We start from the raw sequence: 19,387 nt of genomic DNA on the forward strand, positions 1-19,387 counted from the left end.
AGGGAATCTTGTGCTCACCCCATGGCCAAGAACCAGAAGTCATGATTTCTCCAGTTGAGGCTTTCCTTCGATTGGGACAGAAATGCTTCTCTTGCCCATCTTGGGGCACAGCCGGTGACTCTCAGGTGATGTTTGGATCATTGGTAGGAAGTCCAAAGTCCTTTCTGTGGCCTGGATGAGGAAAGGCTGCAGTGTCCATATGCAGAGGAGAAAAAGGCTGTGAGAGGAGTCCCTCAGAGAGCGTCCTTGTAGTGCAGCTTGGAGGTGATCCAGGATGAAGGCTCTCTTTCCATCCCTTCCAGTAACCAGGTGTGAATCAGTGTCGCTGTTTTGGCCACTGATGCAGCTCCATTGCCATCGCCGCCATCGCCTTCCTTACAAATTTGGCCCTCAACAGTAACCGCGAGGCAAGTGCTGTGATGGTCCAGTCTAACAGAGAGGCAAACTGAGGCTCTGGGAGGACCACGCACTTACAGGCCTCACGATGATGGAGGGGTTCCTGCCCAGAACGCTGTTCACTCTTGTGCACTGCCTCTTCACAGTGACACCTGATTTATTGGCAGGACCTGTTGCTTCTGTTATCCAATTGAGTTCCCAAGGGAAGGAGCTCAGGCTGAGGGTCCCCCGTAATGTGCCCCCTTCCCCCACTCAGGAATCCTGGGTCACCTTGTGAAGGGTGTGGGCTCCAGGGAAGCTGATTGGAAGTGACGGTAGTGACCAATGGCTGAGAGATCACCAGCCTTCACTGAGTTCCTGTGGACTCCCCCCAGGTGATCTTGTGTGCACCATTGAGAGAAGATGTAAATGTGTATATACATGCAGTGATGGCCACTGGCCATCAGGCTCATGGGGGTATAGCTCTTACTAAAGGCCTGTCAGTGATCTCAGAAAAGCTCCTCACAAACCTGATGCGCTTCCACTGGGCCCGTGCCCCAAAGAGATCGTAAACGAGGGAAAAGGACCCACATGTGCAAAAGTGTTTGTGGCAGCTCGCTGAACTGGAAATTAAAGGGACGCCCATCAGCTGGGGAATGGCTAAACAAGTTATGGTGCATGAATGTTAGGGAATACTGTTGTTCTATAAGAAATGACCAGCCCGATGACCACAGGGAGGCCTGGAGAGACTGACAGGAACTGATGTTGAGAGAAATGAGCAGAACCAGGAGATCATTATACACAGCAATGAGATTATGTGATGATTAATTGTGATGGACTTGGCTCTTCTTAATAATGTGGTGATTCAAAGCAATTCCAGTAGACTTGGACTGGAAATGCCAGTCACATCCAGAGACAGAAGTATGGAGGCAGAGTGTACATCAAAGCACAGTATTTTCACTTTTTTTTTTTTTCTTCTTCATAGTTTTTACCCTTTTGGTTTGATTTTTTCTTATACAACTTGACAAATATGGAGGTATTTAACCTCTATCAGATTATTTGCTATCTTGGGGAAGTGTGAGAGAGAGGGAGAGAGAGAGGGAGAGCAAGGGAAGGAGGAAAGGAGGGAGGGAGGGAGAGAGGGAAAGAAAATTTGGAACATAAAATCAATGAATGTTGAAATCTTTATATGAAAAATTAGAAAAATAACAACCTGACATGCTTTATAAAAGTACACTGTTGTTCCTTGTGCACTATACCCCTTTGGGGTAGAGTTCAGTTGGACAGAGGAGGAGTGACTTCAGAAGCCCCAGCTCTGGATGTGTGGAGATGGCATGGGGAGTGGTTGTGATTTATGGTGTTTGCTGAGGCTGAATTAGAATGAAATCAGCCTTTGAGTCCCCATTAATGACGCCTTGATGCAAAGTTGGGGTTCACGAGTGCACAGGGCTTGCCCTGATTTGTGCAGAATCAGATCGCGGTTGGACTATGTGGAGAGTGAAGGGAGCAGACCTCTTAGGGGGTGCTTGGGGGAAGACTGACTCCTTTGACAGATCCACAAAAAAATCAGCCGCCAAAAGAAACTCTCCTTTTGTAGATGTAAATTGCAGGAACTACCTGTGTCTTGTTCCTTTATTCCTCGGGTAATTTGTTTTGACTCACTTATTTTCCTCCCCAGAACTGTCATCATCACTCTGCTGTTTTTCATAGAACAGCAGCAAGCTGTATATTGGTGGGAAATCATTTTCTTGTTTTTTTTTTTTTTTTTCTCTCTTCTCCTGGTTCAGTGAATTCAGTCATTTTCTAAGCTACTGATTCTCAAGTGTTCATCAGAGTTGAATCTCTCGCTGATCAGAACCTCGGTGTCAGAGCCCACTCCAAAGTTTTAAAGCAGCCAGTCCCGGGCTTAAGATCTCATGTGCTTCCATGCAGAGAAACCCACGCCCTTGGCAGATGGAATCTTGGGGGGTGCCCTCTGAAATGTGCAGCCGGGTCCCGGGCAGACTGCTCAGCCCAACCTGCCGGGCTCTTTCCGCCGGCTCTTTGCAGCCTGTGGGTCCTTTCTGTCTCTCTCTGTGCCCCTCTCATCTCTGGGCCTTCTCAGCACAACCTGAGCCTTCCCTCTGAACTTTCTAGTGGGATTTCTTTAAGATTCGGACATTGGGGCTGCTATGAAGGGGCAAGTAGAAGCTACTTAGACTTTGCCTGAATCCTGAGAATTCTGTTCTAAGTGAGATTTCCTATGAAGTTAGAGTGGCGAGAGTCAGACATGGGCTGACTCTTGGGGGCTGTCATCGCTGACTGGCCTGAACTTCTTGTCCTGTTTGAAGTCGGCGTCATGAATGTGGGGTCTGTTCTATAAGGGACTCTTGTCCCCAGCAGCAGAGTGGGGGTCAATGCTGATCCTGTGTTTGGCGGTGTTTCTGGGCGGTGTCTGGGCTTTCCTCAGTAAGCTTTTGGAGAATTGAGTCTTGATTCAAACAGTTTCAGTTATATATTTATACAGAGTATCAGAGCTGGGAGGGAGCTCAGAACAGGGAAGGTTGGGGCTGACAGAACATCTAATCCTACTCTCATTTTATAAAGGAAGAAACCGAGGTCCTGTGAGGAAAGTGGATTAGCCCACGTTGGCTAGTTGGTGGCCATGCTGCATGTCTTGCTCAGAGCCGGCTCCTCTGTGGCCCTCAGAGTTGGCTCCTCTGTGGCCCTCAGAGTTGGCTGTGGTTCTCAGTCATAGCTTTTGTTCATTTATTTATTATTTTTTTCCAGAACAAGTGCATCGGCATTTAGACCAGCATGAGGTGAAATACCTGCAATTTGCCTTCCGATGGATGAACAATTTGCTGATGAGGGAGATGCCCCTGCGGTGTACTGTCAGGCTCTGGGACACCTACCAGGTGAGCACTCATTTGGTCTCGTTCCTGGAGCCTGACTTCAGGCTCTGGGGCCGGAGGGCCGGGAAGGGACCACTGCTGCTGCTGCACAGCGTCCCCTGGGGGGGCAGCTTCTCTCACTGGGGGAGCTCTGATTCTCTGGAAGGTTTTCTCCCTTTCCCTCATGCTCCCATTTTACATGCTTGTCATTGAATACTTAAAGCACAGCTCCCACCTCCCACCTCCCAGAATCCTCTTTTTCAGTTCCATTCCCCCTTCAGTTCTCAGAGGGGATGACCTCAGAGGGGGTGTGGAGGAGGTCTGGAGAATTGGGCTTTGGGTGGCCTTGACCTGGAAGAGGTCAGGGTACTGGCTCCTGCCTGGGCCTCTGTCCTCCATCCCTTCAGATGCTTCCTCAGGCCTCCTCATGTTTTCGATTCCATATTACCCTGCACATTAAGACCGACAGATTCAGGCTCCACTCTGGAAAGGGTCTGTATTGTCTAGGGTGTTCGGTGCAAAAACGAATGTCAGCACCAGTCACCGGCACCCTTCTTGAGGATGACTTGTCTCTGTGATAGTGGAGCAGTCAGCACCGCTTCTGATTTGATTGGCTGGGGAGAGCGTGCCACATGATGGGGCCAGTCTCCTCATTAGGGAGCAGAGGGAACCCTTCCTGTAGTCCCTGGGCAGATAACAGCAGAGAGAGGGATGGAGAAGTACCCCGTGGAGTTATCTATTCCCTGAAAAATCATGTCTCTCTGAAGCCCTGTCTGTGTGGAGAAATCCCTATGTTTTAAATTTTTTTATTTTTTTCTCACTTAATATTATTTTACATTTTCCAATTACATATAAAAATAGTTTCAGCGTTCACTTTTATAAGATTTTGAGTTTAAATTTTTCTCCCTCGCCGACTTCTCCTCCTCCCAAAAGATAGCAAGAAATCTCATGTAGACCATACATGCACATTTATGTTAAGCTTCCGTATTAGTCATGTTGTGAAAGAACAGCAAAAGGAAAAAACTACAAGCGAGAGAAATAAGTGAAAATAGTACGCTTCAATCTGCGTTCAGACTCCATAGTTCTTTCTCAGGATAGGGATGGAGTTTTTTGGAATTGTCTCTGTTGTATTGCTAAGGAGGGTTAAGTCTCTGAAAATTGATCCTCACAGTCTAATTGTTACCGTATACAATATTCTCCCAGTTCTGCTCTCTTCACTTAGCATCAGTTCCTATTACGGCTTTGTAGGTTTTTCTGAAATCTGCCTGGGTATCATTTCTTATAGCACAAATAGTATTTCATTACATTTATAAATCACAGTTTGTTCAGCCAATCCCCAATTGAGGGGCATCGCCTCAATTTCCAGTTCTTTACCACCACAGAAAGAGCTATTATAAATATATTTGTACATGTGGATCCTTTTTTCTTTTTAATGATTCTTTGGGATAAAGACCTAGGTATTGCTGGATCAGAGGTTTTATAGCCCTTTGGGCATAGTTCCATATTCCTCTCTGGAATGGTTGGATCAGTTCACAACTCCACCAACAAAATGCATTAATGTCCCAGTTTTCCCACATCCCCTCCAATATTAATGATTTTCCCTTTTTTGCCATATTAGCCATTCTGATAGGTATGAGGTGGTGGTACCTCAGATTTGTTTTAATGTGCATTTCTCTAATCATTAGTGATTTGGAACTTTAAAAAAAAATATGACTATAGATGGCTTTATTTTATCTGAAAACTATCTGTTCATATTTTTTTTACCATTTATCAATTGGGAAATGACTTGTTTTCTTATAAACTTGACTTGGCCCTCTATATATTTTAGAAATGAGGCCTTTATCAGAAACACTGGCAGTAAAAAATTTTTCCCAGTTTTTTTTCTAATCGAGGTGTCCCCATGGTGGTGGTAGCTATTTGTTTCAACTCCCCAGAAAGAGATGTCAGACATCCTTCTGTTTGTGGTGCTCCCTAGAAATCAGCCATGTTAAGACCCTTCTGTCCTACTGATCTTGGGCCCTGCCCCTCCTTACTTTCTCTAGATGCTCCTTAACAGTTGGTGCAATGAGGAGATACTCATGATTCATCTGTTTTCTACATTTTCTACAAAGGGCAGTACATAAGTGACTGAAAAATTAGGTGTCCCCAAAGCAATCTCTTTCCCAAAGGTTTTGATTGAATATCCCTCTTTTTGAGGTTTTGGTTTTTTGACAAACGACCTTCATTCCCTAGAAAATTTCATAGAGGTCCAGTCACCCGGGGATCTTTTTGGTCATAAGGATGGCCCTGCCTAACATCACTACTTGTGACTGGGAAAAGCTGCCATTAAACTCAATGGTGTTTCATGGGTCAGTTAATCGCATGAGCTGGCTAAATCCTGGGCAATTGAGACTGTAGAGCTCCTTCATCCCTTCAGCTTTGGTCCTGAAGTGGCCCACCTGGCTGGATCCCTCTCTGCCACTGTGGTCTCACTGGTTCTTGAACCCAAATAGAAATAAGCCTCTTGCCCCTCGACTGGCTGGCCTTCCCGCTGAGCCTGGGCCGGCCTCCCCACCATCCGCTTTCACAATCTAGCAGCCGCCCTTCTTCTTCCCTTGCTCCACTTGGCTTCCTGGGCGTGCCCTCTCCCACCATGGCCATCCCTAGGGGTGCTCTGGCCTGCCCTTCTGGTTCCCACCTTCTTCCCCATCTACCCAGAGGCTGTTTCTTATACCCAAAATGACTGTTTTCCTCCGTGTGTACTTTGTATTTCTTCCTCTTTGTGTATGTAGAACGTAAGCTCCCTGTGGGCAAGAGGGTTTTGGAGACTGGCAGCTGCTCCCTTGTTTTGGCTTCATGCCGGTGGGCCTCTCCCATTGAGCACGTATTTTATATTAGACATGTGATTAGCATTATTTTTTTAAAAATTAGATTGTCACATGACACTGAGAACAGAGCTATTCCCATTCACCTCCTGTGCTCAGAGTTCTTTTCTCTGTGGGGCTTTTTATTTCTTTTCTGTGATTTAAAAAAAAAAAAAATGCTTCCTTTGTGAGTTCTGACACTGCTGGTTCCTGGAGAGATGCTTAACATCTTATTCCTCCACTTCCCTCCGGCTCCCTGGTTAGCTTGCCGGGGCCCAGGACCCTTTGCCAGGATGTCAAGCCTTCCCCTGGACAGTTGGGGTGAAGGAGCTGTCAGCCCCGGCGTGATCGATCCAGTTGACGATGTTACAGGAAGCAAAATGTAGCATCCCGTAAGTGCAGACGGCGCTCTTGATTTTGTCATTGGTTATGCTATTGGAGACATGGGCCCCCTCATTAAGCACTGAGTTCTCTGGTAACACTGTCCCCATTAAGGATAAATTAGGTATTAAGTCAGTCGCATTTTGAGGAGGCAGGAAATGAATCTCCTCATGGTCTCTGGCCCTGCATCACTTCACTAAAATTCCTAATAGATATTAAAACGTGAAGCACAATTGTGGCATCTTTATTGAGTTAATTTTCCTGAAATTAAATTTGGGCATGAATGGAGTCATTTGTACCATGGAATCACTTCTGAACTGACAGTACCCTAGTCAGAAGCCTTTTTATATCTTAAAAAGTGGGGGTATTTCTATCTTACAGGGCCAAGTAACCATGAAATTGTATTGCATCTTTTGGCAATGAAAATACATGGTAATCATAGGATTGCAATCAGGTTATTACTCTCCCCTAAACTAGAGTGTTTATTAGCTGGGGGGTTATGTGCCTCACTAACTGTTTAACCCATTATAACTTAACTGGAAAAACTCATGGCGAATGTTGTGAGCTAATTTCCTTCTGCGTGTACCCCATGGATCAGTGATGTCAGTTTTGCTTTCCTCTCCGAGTCCAGGGTTTAGAGTTACTGACTCATTAAATCCAGGTTCCGGAAGGGACCTTTTGGCTCATTGAGTACCTGAATCTGCTCTCCACTGGTGAGTGGGATTCTTCAAAATGTCTCCCTTTCGGAGGAGAGCCCCCGGGGGAGACAAGATGAGTGCATCAGTGGAAGTCCATTAGGTGCCTTCTGCATCAGAGTTGGGCTCCTTGGAATCTTCAGCCTTTCCATAGGACTGAGTGACAGCTGAAACGCTGAACCTAATACTCCCCCGTTACCTCATTTGAGCCGCGGTGACCTGTCTGTTGGGACCTCTTGCTCTCCTTTGGCCCCGAGTTCTGCTGTTAGACTGAGAGGGTGCTGTCCTGCAGGCACATCCTGGAGGGACTGTACAGGCGTAAGCAAGCCCAGGGAAGCGCCCGAGAAAGGACTCTGCATAATACTCCTTCCCCAGTCTGACAGAAAACACGAATGGGGACCACAAGGAATTGGCTCAGCACCCATTCCGACAGTTACCTTTTGAAGAAAGTTTTCCTCAGAATTGTTTCCAACTCAGCCCTCAACTGTAAGAAATCCTCAGTTGGATTTTTCTTTTTTTTTTTTTTTTTTTTTTTTGGTGATAAAAGAAACTGTCCTGCACTTGACATTTGCATGATTACCCTGAATGCTTGAATAGGATTTGAGGGGCTTCTTTACTGGCATTATAAGAACAGGCTCGATTTCAGATACAAGATTAGTGAACTTGGTTTCAGTAACGTGGGCCAAAGAGAAAGTGATTCTCTTAGATAGAACCGGGCCACGTGAGCTTGGAGCTCGTGGTGCTGGGCCCTGTGTAACGTAATTACCGGGCTTTGTTTTGTACATAAATTTTGTTTTCTTTCCTCTGCCCGTGCTGTATTCTTCCCAGAGTGTTGTCTCCTCAAGGATCCAGACTAATTCCTTTTTATCTTGCTCTATTCTCAGGCCTTGGTATGTTGCTGGGGGAATCAAAGGGAATGAATAGTTTTGAGTGTCCCAGGCCGGGGATCAACCTGCCAGACTCTGCAGGGGACTGTGCGGTCCCCTCTTGAAAGGCGTATCCTTTCCCTTTATGAACTGGCTTCTTCTCTAAAAGGCTCACATTGTGCTCGATTCTGAGTGGCAGAAATGCATAAATGTTTGCTGGGGAATGATCAGATGCCTCTGAGAGACTTAATCTTTAGCGAGCTTGCAGTGTTCCAAGTCGTTGTTCTCTGCATGGGATCACTGGAAAATGATTGTTTTCCCAGGCATGCCCTTGCCCCGTGAACATTTGGACCCCCATAGAGCCTTTGGGACACTAGCCCTCCTTTGTGGACACTTGGGCCCCCATAGAGCCTTTTGGACAGTGGCCCGCCCTCATGGACATTTGGGCCCCCATAAAGTCTTTGGGAGGGTGGGCCTCCAATGTGGACGTTTGGAGCCCCCATAGAGCCTTTGGGACAGTGGCTCTCTCATGTTAACATTTGGGTCCCCCATGGAGCCTTTGGGAGAATAGCTCCCCCCCCCCCCAGTGGACATTTGAAGTCCCCATAGAGCCACAGTGACCCTCTCACGTGGATGTTTGAAGTTCCCATAGAGCCTTTGGGATGCTGGCCCTCCTTTGTGGATATTTGGGGCCCCCATAGAGCCTTTGGGACAGTGATGTGCTCCCTGTCCAGGTTATTATCGAGAATGAACTTGGCAAACCCCCCGTGCCTGGCACAGGAGAGCTGACAGACCCCACGTCCTTGGCTGCGGCCTTCACATCAGTGGTCAGCAGTCTCTGAGAGCGCTCAGTACAGCATTAGGCGTGGTCAGCAACAGAGAGACAAGGGGTGGCCCCCATGGGCAGAGGGGCGATTTGTGATGATGATGATGAATTGGGGATGAGGACCAAGGACTGGATTGGTTTCGTCTTCAGAGACATCACAGAGGAGGGAGCCTCCTGCCCTGGGCCATCCAGGGTGTGGGGGGAATTGTGAGTGGAGATCAGGGAAGAGCAAAGGCGACTTGACCCCAGGGCCTCCAGTGACCCTGGACAAGGCCCTCTTCTGCCTCCATTTCCTCATCTGTCAAATGAAGAGAATAGCAGCCCCTCCCTTTCAGGGTTATGTGAGGATCAAAGGAGACAATCATAAAGTTCTTGACCCAGGGCCTGGCACATAGAAAGCTCCAAGTGTGGGCTATTAGAGCGCTCAGTCAGAAGCCTGCCCCTGTCCCAGACTGGCATCGCCTTGTGCCAGGGATGGACAGTTTTTAATCCCAGGTGGGAAGGACCAACCCCAAGGAGCCCAGAGTGGAGGGAGGTCTATCAGCTGCCGCGGGCCATGCTGCCGACACTAGGTGGGCTCCCTGCCCTGGGCCGACTCAGAAAAGGTGTGCTCAGCCACCCTTGTGTTTGGGCTGGTCCCAGGGCTCTCAGCACGGGTCACAGGATGTGGTACTTTGGACTTGGTCCGTCTCGGGGGAGCCAACAGCATCTCTGCGATCGCTTGGGGAGCCGCCTGGTGCTAGCTGGTCTGAAGTGACCTAGTGAGGCACCCCTTGATCTCCCTAGCAGGAGTGAATGAGGACCCCCACTCCCCATGCTGCCAGGCTGGGAGACCGGCTGGTGAGGGCAGCTGCCCCCTTTCTGTTCTGTGGCAGTGTGGGCAGCCTGGACGCTGGTATTCTAGATGAAAGGTGGTTTTCACCCAAACCGGCCGAGTCCATTGGATGTGTGAGTGGAAATAGACCGTGTGAGAGGGATGTTGGTATTGGACTGGCCAGGATTTGAGCTGATAACCTGTGAGTGAGGTCTGGGGGGCTTGAAAATGACCCACACCCATTGCAGTCCTTCCGAAAGGCAGAATGCTTCTTTGATCCGGCCAGGGTCCAGGTCTTAAGGAAGAAGACGCCCAGTGTGGGAAAAGGCGTTTTCCGGTTCAAACATTCTGGTCCTCAGTTTACCTGACAGCTAAACCACTCAGGTTAGCCTGAGGACTTGCAGCATAGTCTCCCTGCCCACAGCTCTGTGGCTGCCCTGGGAATCCTTGACGCTTTTGGCAGAGGGGAGGCCGGCATGTAGGCAGATGGCTTACACTAGTTACATTTCTGGTAGTGGGATGGTTTTTAGAAAAGAAAATCTCAGAGTATTCGTTTAGCCTGGGCTGTTTATTATGGAATTACTTTTTAATGATGTACCTTAGACTATTGGTATTTATTATGATCAAGAACTCCCATCCCTACCCCTCACCGCATCCTTTTTTTTATGTTTAATGTCACAAAGTCTCCCCCGAGATGGAGCTTGTACCAGCAAGTCCTACTATGTGCTTCATTCAGACTGCCCTGAGAGATGGGATTGACCAGACTTTGCTGCTGAACCCACACTTTGTGGTCCTCCCTGTGTCTGAGGGCTCCTGGATTCAACACATCTGGGGGGCTGCACATATGAGGGACATCATTGGGATTTTTAGAGTGAAGGCAGCTGGTAGGGCAGTGGATAGAGCACTCCCAGAGTCTTGTGCCGTGAGCTGGGGCGTTTCTTCCGTCTCTAACCCCATCTTGGGTGGGTACCTGCCTATGTGGGCTGTGGCCTGGTGATATATGGGGGCCAGAGAAGAGAAACATCTGATATGGAGGGATAAGTGAATGATGGTCATCTAGGCGAGTTTCCCCATTTTTAACAAGTAGGGAAGCTGAGATAGGCAGCGAGGGGAAGGGAACAACTCTTTGTATAATGTCTGTTTCGTGTCAGGCACCCTGATAAAGGCTTTATAAATTTGATCTCATTTGATTTCTCTTCTCCCAAGACAGCCCAGGAGGCAGATGCCTCCCCATTTTATAGATGAGGAAACTGAGGCAGGCAGAGCCTAAATGCCTTGCCCAGAGTCACCCAGCTAACATCTCCTGCCCGCAGGCCCTGCCTCTGAGCCGGGCCCCCTTGTGGTAGAGGTTTGGGGGTCTCTGCTGAGCCCCACTTAGTGAGCCAGGGCCGGGGTGGGAGTGGTGGGCTGGGCCCTGGGGAGCGGCTGGCCCCGTATGGACCTGCAGGCTCAGAGGAGACGCTCGGGTCTGTGCTTGAGCGCAGCGCCACCTGGTGGCAGCTTGGGGGTCCCGCTCCCCTGCTGTTTGGATGGGCTGGCTTTCTTGGCTTCCCAGAGCAGGCTCCCAGGCTGCTCCCCTGCTCCCTCCTGTCACAGGGGAAAGGCAGCAAATGCCGCGGCTCTTCCAGACGGCAGGGATTCTGAACACGGGGCTGTATGGGTGCTGATTATAGTCGGAGTAAGGGACGGGCTGTGACGAGAGGGCCCGACACATTTTAGTGACTTGGAGATGTGTTCTCCAGGCCCGTGGAGATGGACCTGTGAGGGTGGTCAGTGCCGGCTCATTGGACAGATGGGCTAACCCAGGGTCCGAGTGTTATATGATATGCCCCGCAGCAGCGAGACCCAGAGGGGCAGGGTTCTTCCTCTCAGCCAGTCTGGGGAGCACCTTCCCATCGAAATGCCAGGGGCCAAACTGTGGGAGAACCAGTCTTTCCCACTTGCCGAGAGTGCAGAAAATTGTCCTTGGAGGCAGGCAGAGTAATTTGAGGAGCATTTTATAGGCACTGTTTTCAAAATTCATAATGAATATAATCTTAGTTATGACTTTAAAGTTCTTTGATGAGTGTCTGTGTAAGTTGCTGCTGCCTGGCAACAGGAAACACAATGAGGTCTTTTGTCGACATCTTCTAGAGTGTCATTTAGAGAGCTGCACTTAGATCAGCTTTCCAGATCTTTGTTCTGCAGCCTCCTTTGGAAACCTCATTAGTATGGCTGCTGGCAGCCAGACCTGAGAGAACAGTCAATTAGCACCGGAGAAGGAGGCCGCCGCTGGGCTCCAGGGGCGGCCACCTTGGGGGCCTCGTGCCCCCATGTTGGGTGTGGAGGTAGAGCCCTTGCGGTTCTTGTGCCCTCTGACCTGAGCGGGTGCCTCCAGGGATGGAGAAGTGGCCCATTGTGTGTGTGGAGCTCTTGTCCTGGGCTCTCTGACAACAGCTGCAGAATATTCTGGACTCTGACTGTAATCTCCCCAAGCAGCCAGAAGGAGGCTTTGAGCCTCTGCCTTGTTTTCTTTCCTCCTAAACGGTGGGATGAGGGCAGAGTAGTTTCTTATTCCTAGCAACCTTCTAGCCAAGGCTGAAGGCCCAGCTCCTCAAGAGGGCCACAGAGCTTCTTCCTGTTTTGAATGGCCGTTGGCTAGAACAGGGTTTCATATCTTGTATTGTGTTCAATTAACTCATCTGGCAAGCTGGTTACATTCCTCTTCTATGTGTGTGCAGAGTAAATTATATAGACTCACAAAGAAAACCAAGACTATTAAACCACTACTATTTACACAATCCCTCCACCCATTTGTGAACCCCAGGTGTGGAACACCTGGCCTAGCCTAGAAGGCCTTGGAGGCCCTCAGAGCGATGAGATTCTGTGGGGCTCAAGAGCAGCTGGGCATTTCAGCTCATTTTTCTTGGATTATGTAGCTGATGCCTCTTTGAAGTCCAGGGAGGCCAATCCCATCAAGCAGGGGCAGCCTGAAGGTTTCCTTCCAGGACAGACAGCCCATCAGGAGTTGGACACCAAGAAGTGTCTTCTGAGGGCCCCTTGGGATTGGTGTGGGCTGAGACGCCCGTCAGAGACCCTGTCCTTAAGGAACTGTGGAAGGAAACAATACGAGGACAAAGAAACTCACACGTGCTGCTATGCAGGGCCACAAATGTGGAGGTTTTGTTTCTCAGGAGGTATCAGGTGTTAGCTGGCCATGTGCCGATGGGGGCCAAGTCCCTTTTCCTCATGTTGTCCTGTGTAAAACGAGAATGCGCTGGACTCACTGCTCTGTGCAAGCCCTTCTGGCATTAACATTGGGACTCTTTATTGAGCATCCATCAGTGGAACCCACACTCTGGTGAGATCGCTGACCTCCCTAAGCTTTGGGCCATGGACAGAAGTGACATTATTCAAAACCAATGGAGCTTTTGTTTTCAAAATAAATTTGTATCCGTGGCATTTTTTTCTATCATATTTTCCCCTAGTATCCCTTTCATATTGGGGGCTTTGGGGAGGATATATTTTTTTAAAATATTAGAAAAAAATGAAGAGAAAAAAGGATAAACAATCAAAACATTGAAAAAGTGAAAATATTTGCACTGCATAACATTGTAAATCCCTACCTCTCCAAAGGAACAGGCCGGTAGCATCTTCTTTCAAGCCATCCTGATTCTGATTTTTCAGCTTTCACTTTTTGTCACGGGAGCCACCTGCTAGTGACTGCTGGGATCTAAATCTGACCGGCAGAACAGATCGTGTCTTGTGAGAGGATGATCATGAAACACGGAGCCTGAGAGGCTGTTGCATTCTTTTACTTCTTTGCCTGTTACCTCTACTTCTGCCTCTGATTTATTTCACCTTTACACAGAATATACATGTTCAAAGTACACCAAGATTATTACTGTTTAAAGAAATGCATCCATTTTTCCTCAAGCAATGTCTGCGTCAGTAAATTTGCTTTATGACCTTCAGACAGATATTTCTGATTCTTTGGGTTATGTCTGCTTTCCTTGGACCTGTTAGCTCTACTTCAAAGAGTAAGATAAAGACAGTAATAACAAAACATTCCTTTAGTCTCTCTAATGTACTGTGATTCATAGCTGTGGCAGGACTGGAGAACCCACCCACCCCATTGGTGCAATCATCCCTGACCTTTTTACCGGCTCTCTGGGTTTCCACACTTAGCGTGGTCCTCAACAACTTCTGGTGATTTTTTTTTCCTTTGGGGGTTCTATCCATTGACATGTTTTAGGCATATACATTATTTTCTTGGCCCTGCAGATTTTGCTGTTCATGTAGGGTTTCCATGCTTCCCAGAATTCCTGCCATACTTCATTTCTTATAGCGTACATTCATGTACCAATTTGTGGCATGGCCCACTCGGGGATTATCTGCTTTGTTTCCAGTTCTTTGCTATCGCAATAAATATTTGGTATATAGAGATTGGCTTCTTATCAATGGTCGTCTTGGGATCCAAACCCATTCATGGAATTTTTGGACCAAAGGGAAGTGGCAGTTTAGTCATTTTGTTTGTAAAATTCCAAATTGTTCTTCATAATGCTCCACCAACAATGCACCAGATTGTCCATCTTCCTCCAAAATTGACTATTGCCATGTTTTGCACCTTCACTGTGTGAGCATTTTGATCAGCATTTCTCCAATTACCTATTATTAGTGAGTTGGAGCATTTTTTTCATGTGGGTATTTTGCAGTTCTTTTGGAAACTGTTCATATCCTCTGACCACTTTATATATAGCCACATAGACATAGCTAGTTAGCTGTTAATTGTGTATACATCCTGTACACCAAACTTTTATCCCAAAAATTTGATACAAAGATTTCCTCCTCTTCTCTCCCCTCCCATTTCCTTTCTTATCCAAGTGCATTAATTCTGTCTATGCAGAAGCTTGTCAGTTTCATGTAACTGAAGTCATCATTAGGGGAAAAATTGTGTCTTTACAAACATAAGTTGACAAAATAGGAAAAGAGAGGATTAATGAATTGAATATGCGCTTAAAAATTAGAAAGCCAAGAAATAAAACTAAAATAAACCCAGAAGAAAAGAACCTGAAAATAGAAAAACTGGAACCCAGATCTTTGAGGCATGGAGCTCACCGGTGTCCTCTTATGGTACAGTTAGGCCTAAAGGCCAAGGGACTTGTCATGGCAGACGGGGGATTTTTCTACTCCAGCTCTTCTGCCTTCTCATTGTTCTCACATTCATTCACCTTCCCAGCACAGTGTTGTGCAACTGTGCAACATGGCCATGGGCATTCTTCATGGCACAGATTCAACACTATGCTTATTTCACTTAAGAGGCTCTGGATCTTATCCCACATGTTTTCATGAGAAATGTAGTGATGGATTAGGAATGTAAGGGAGGGTTGGTATCAAACATCATTTTGAAAAATCAAACTTTGAAATGGTTTAAAAACTGCCAATTTTATAAGCCTTTTTAATTAGAAATTTGTTTAACTGAGTTTATGACTTTGCATTTCTGACAGTCCTTTTTAGCAGAGGTGTTTAGACTTTTAGAGAATGACCATCTCAATTCGATTTGCCATGGCATTTCTCCCACTGGGGAAGTCTGGGCTTGGTGATTTTCCAGTTCCCCTTCTGCTCTAAGAGCATCATTTTGTGATTCTATGATTTAGAACATAGCAAACTACTTTACTCAGCAGGAGCTAGTGTTCAGACACTATCAGTCCCATTAAACTTCTGATAAATGTTTAGCATCAATTCTCAGACTTGTCAGTTCGTGTCTCTTAAAAGCCGTCTGTGGAGATGGGGACATGTATATAATTGGCATTATTAGAGCTATGGATTTGTGTCTGAAAGTAAATACTCTTGAGAAGGCAAATAAGCAGAGTTACAAAGTGAGATCAGTTATGAGGACTATATACTAACGTTAGTTGTATTGCAGATATGAGGAAAAGCTGTTTTTAAATTAGGAAAATGAAATTGAGTCTTCTTAGCTGTGACTTAAATTAGGATTTTAAATCATTAAAATGGATTCAGCTTGATGCACCCACATTTAGTGATACGTCCCACAGTCAGAATGCTGTGGGGGCGATCCAAGAAGGGGGAGATCTGGCAGCCTTTGGGTGAGATTGATTGGATCAGGCCACAAGTTGGGTCAGGAAGTCTGTTAGGCTCTTGGTGGAGCACAGGTGCCCTGACCTGAATCAAGGAGAAGCTTCATATTAGGAGGCCTCAATGCCTGCCTGAAGAACTTGGGCATTTGTGGTATAGGTAATGCCAAGCCCAGCTTGAGAAAGGGAGAGGCCATTGGCCACGTGGGCAGCACCATCAATATGGCACTTCTGGGAGATTCTTTTGAATGAAGGACTGGTTTAAATTGTTTGGAGGCTATGGCAATAAGATGTATCCTGTATGGAGATGCATTGCCAGGACCAGGGATGTGGTGTTTGGGGCTGGGGAATGGCTCTTCCCCCCTCAACTCCCCACTTTTTTTTTTTTTATTATAGCTTTTTATTTACAAGATATATGCTCGTGTAATTTTTCAGCATTGACAATTGCAAAACCTTTTATTCCAATTTTTCCCCTCCTCCCCCACCCCCTCCCCCAGATGGTGGGTAGAACAATCCATGTTAAATATGTTAAAGTATAAGTTAAATACAATATATGTATACATGTTCTAACAGTTATTTTGCTGCACAAGAAGAATTGGACTTTGGAATAATGTACAATTAATCAGTGAAGGAAATAAAAAATGCAAGCAGATAAAAATAGAGGGATTTTCCCCCCTTTCTTTTAAAATGTGTGTTACACTTGGGGCAAAGAACAGCCAGGGGAAGGTGGGTCTGGGATCTGGGGGGAACCTGATCAGAAATAGAAGTGATCAAAAAATGAAAGATATCAGTAAAATAAAGTTGGAGGTGATGAGGACTTGTATTTCCATCATATCCTCAGTCATACCAAGTCTTACTTTGATCCTGCTAATTGACTTTAGCACCAATGACCCATTTGATTCCTGGGTGGCAAGGAAACCTGCAGGATAATTAGCTGTTGCTCTTCCCCATGTGGCAGACCAAGAATTTGAAAACCGGACTCCTGATTCCAACTCCCACCCCCCTTCTTCAAGGGGAACCTCCCAGCTCCTTGGTGTCCATGACAACCAGAAAGCTGCAGGGAAAGCTGACCAGATTGAGAGACTGGTTTTGGTCAGTGCTCCTGGGAAGGGGTAGCATTCGAAGAGGGTTCTCCACCTCTGGGACTCTCCCCGTGGGGTGAGCACTGTGGGTAGCCTCAGGCAGCACAGTGCTCTCCGCATAATCATAGACTTTCCAGATTTTTTGGCTTTTAAAACTTGGGATGTCACAGTGATCTGATGATGCTCCAGATTCTCTTGAGAACTTGGAGAGCAGGGATTGCTCTTCAGCCAGGTATTCCAAAGCACGTCCTCCCTCCCCCCAGGAGGAGGTTTAGCATGTGCTAAACTCATAAATTTTAGCTTTCTTGGGCAGAGGGATCCATTCTCTTAGGGCAGGGCTCCCCTCTGCTGGTGGTTGCTGTCTCCTCCCCCCTGTGCTGAACTAGTGATTCTAGAACTCTTGTTACTTGTGTAAGTCACAGGGAGAAAGAACATATTCTTGAAGTTTTCACTGTTAAAAGTGTTTTGGGTTTTTGTTTGTTGTACTGTAGACTCAAAGGATTCTACTGGGAGTAGGAGTGACCTAGACTTCCACACAGAAGTGATCTGCCTCATGTCATGTAGACAGTAATTCAGGGTTGTGGATTAAGCCCAGTTCTCCTGAGCTTCAGTCACTCTGCAAGGCAGTTGTTTATTCTGTGCCTGCTGCGGCTAAGGCCGTGCTGGGGATACAAAGAAAGGCCAAAGACTGTTTCTGCCCTAACTGGAGAGGCTGCAAGCAAACCATGAGTTAGGACCAAGAGGCAGAAGCAGACAAAGTGGGGGCAGTCACCAGAAGGTGCTTGGGAAGGCCTTCTGTCGATGGTGGCCAGAGAAGGGAGGGACCAGCTGCCCTTCCACTCCCTCTAGAAGCAGTACTTTCCCCTACTTACCTTGAAAGGACTGTCTGGCACCAGCAGCTGTCCAAGTGTTACTGTCCCCATTTTATCAGTGAGGAAACTGAGGCAGTGGGGAGTTGTCATCTACTCTATTCACAAAGTAAATTTCTAAAGCAGTCAATCATCAGTCAGATAGCAAGCCTAGCCCTGAGTTCTTGTATCCTCCCTGCAACAGGAGCAGAGGACACAAAGGGAAATTGGTTTTGACGTCACTACTTCCCTTCTAGCCATTTGAATCTGGGTCTTGGGTATCCCAGGCCTTCAGCCTTGAGTTTCTTAGTACTAGAAAGGGGGATAGAAGTGAGTGAGAAAAAAAATCACCTCTTCCACTAGTGAAGAAAACATGGTACCTCAGGTGGAGGTGGTGAACATCCATGGAGAGACTGTGCCTTGTGGGAACAAGGGCTGACTCTGGGGTTGCAGGGCACTCATCTAGTTATTTGTTTGTGTGAAGTCTTACTGACAGAGTAGTCAATCAGATAACTGTTAAGGGACCGTGGGGGGCCTGGGCAGAAAATTATCAGAACTTAGCTGGTTCATTAGGAGGACTTTGTCAGGACAACTTTCAAACTCCGCTCCTCCTGTCCCTTCCCTGTCTGGAATCCTTTTAAATTAACTTCATTATGTTTCATCAGGACATTTTTTTTTTTTTAAAGAAATTATGAGGAAATGTTTGGAAGCCATTCACTTTTGTCTTCTTTTTCATCCAAGGCCTCTGCCTGAGCTTATTTAAAAATGAGACTCTGAGGTCATCGTTCACGCCCAGGACAGCTTGGACTTATCCTTTTTAGGAGCTGATGGTTCTAGTCATCCTAGCCAGCTTCAGCCTTGCCTTGCTGGGGATGCCCTCAGAGGTTAGGTCCAAGTGTGTGCCAGGTTGCCATTGCGTTAAGGAGGCTTGGCTCTGAGGGTAGGGAGACGATAGCCCCGGTTAGATTTTATTGGATGGATTGCGGTTGCCTGATACGGGGCATTTTAGGCTTTTACTGGAAGCTGTGACATACAAGGATCGGTGAAAGAAACCCAGAAGAAGGCTGGTACTGTTGGGTGCAGGCTTTCAGTGTGAGAGAGCTCAGGCTGATTGGCTTGGCTCCCTGGGGCAGAATCAGCAGCTGTGATTGGATCCTTTAGAGGAGCTGATGTCTGATAGATTTGAGGAAAAGCTTGCTCTCCATAGAACTTCCCCAATCTGAATTGGACTGCCCCGAGGGAAGGCCACTTCCTCACCTCTTGAGACCTTTAAGTGGAGCCATTGTGATCATTTGTGTAGGAAATGGTGGAGGAAATTCCTGTTTGGAGTGGGGCTGATTTAGCTTCTGAGATCCTTTGGATCCTGAGGTTTTTGTCCATTTGTGAGTTGGGATCCTGGGATCTGCCAGAGACATTACTGCCTGAACCCTTCTGGCAGGGATGGGCTCTGATGTCCGGAGCAGATGTTCATAGCCCAGTGGTGTTTGAGAAAATGGGGGATCAGTTTGGAAGATGATAGGGGCCCCGAGATTGTCAGGCTCACTCCAAAGAGGGGAGTTGATTTGTAGGGCAGCCTAGAGAAGGCTGGGGCTAACTTGGGGAGCCCCAAGGCACATGGCTTGGGCAGTGTGGCTAAAGGTACCGGTACTCTCCTCTGAGCTTTGCTCCCTTCTTTCCTTAAAGCCTCATGCAGCCTGGGCCCGAAGTCTT

At 47.1% G+C, this 19,387-nt stretch overlaps 1 protein-coding gene across 1 annotated transcript in view; it reads left to right on the forward strand.

Moving 5' to 3' along the window:
• Positions 1-19,387, forward strand: part of TBC1D22A (TBC1 domain family member 22A) — a 268,659-nt gene that overhangs the window by 187,277 nt on the left and 61,995 nt on the right. Inside the window, exon 11 of the mRNA XM_031941147.1 lies at positions 3,145-3,272. Within this exon, the coding sequence (XP_031797007.1) occupies positions 3,145-3,272 (128 nt within the window). The remainder of the gene's footprint in view (positions 1-3,144; positions 3,273-19,387) is intronic.

The sequence above is a fragment of the Sarcophilus harrisii genome, chromosome 5, assembly GCF_902635505.1.
Source record: "Sarcophilus harrisii chromosome 5, mSarHar1.11, whole genome shotgun sequence".
Taxonomy (NCBI): Eukaryota; Metazoa; Chordata; class Mammalia; order Dasyuromorphia; family Dasyuridae; genus Sarcophilus; species Sarcophilus harrisii.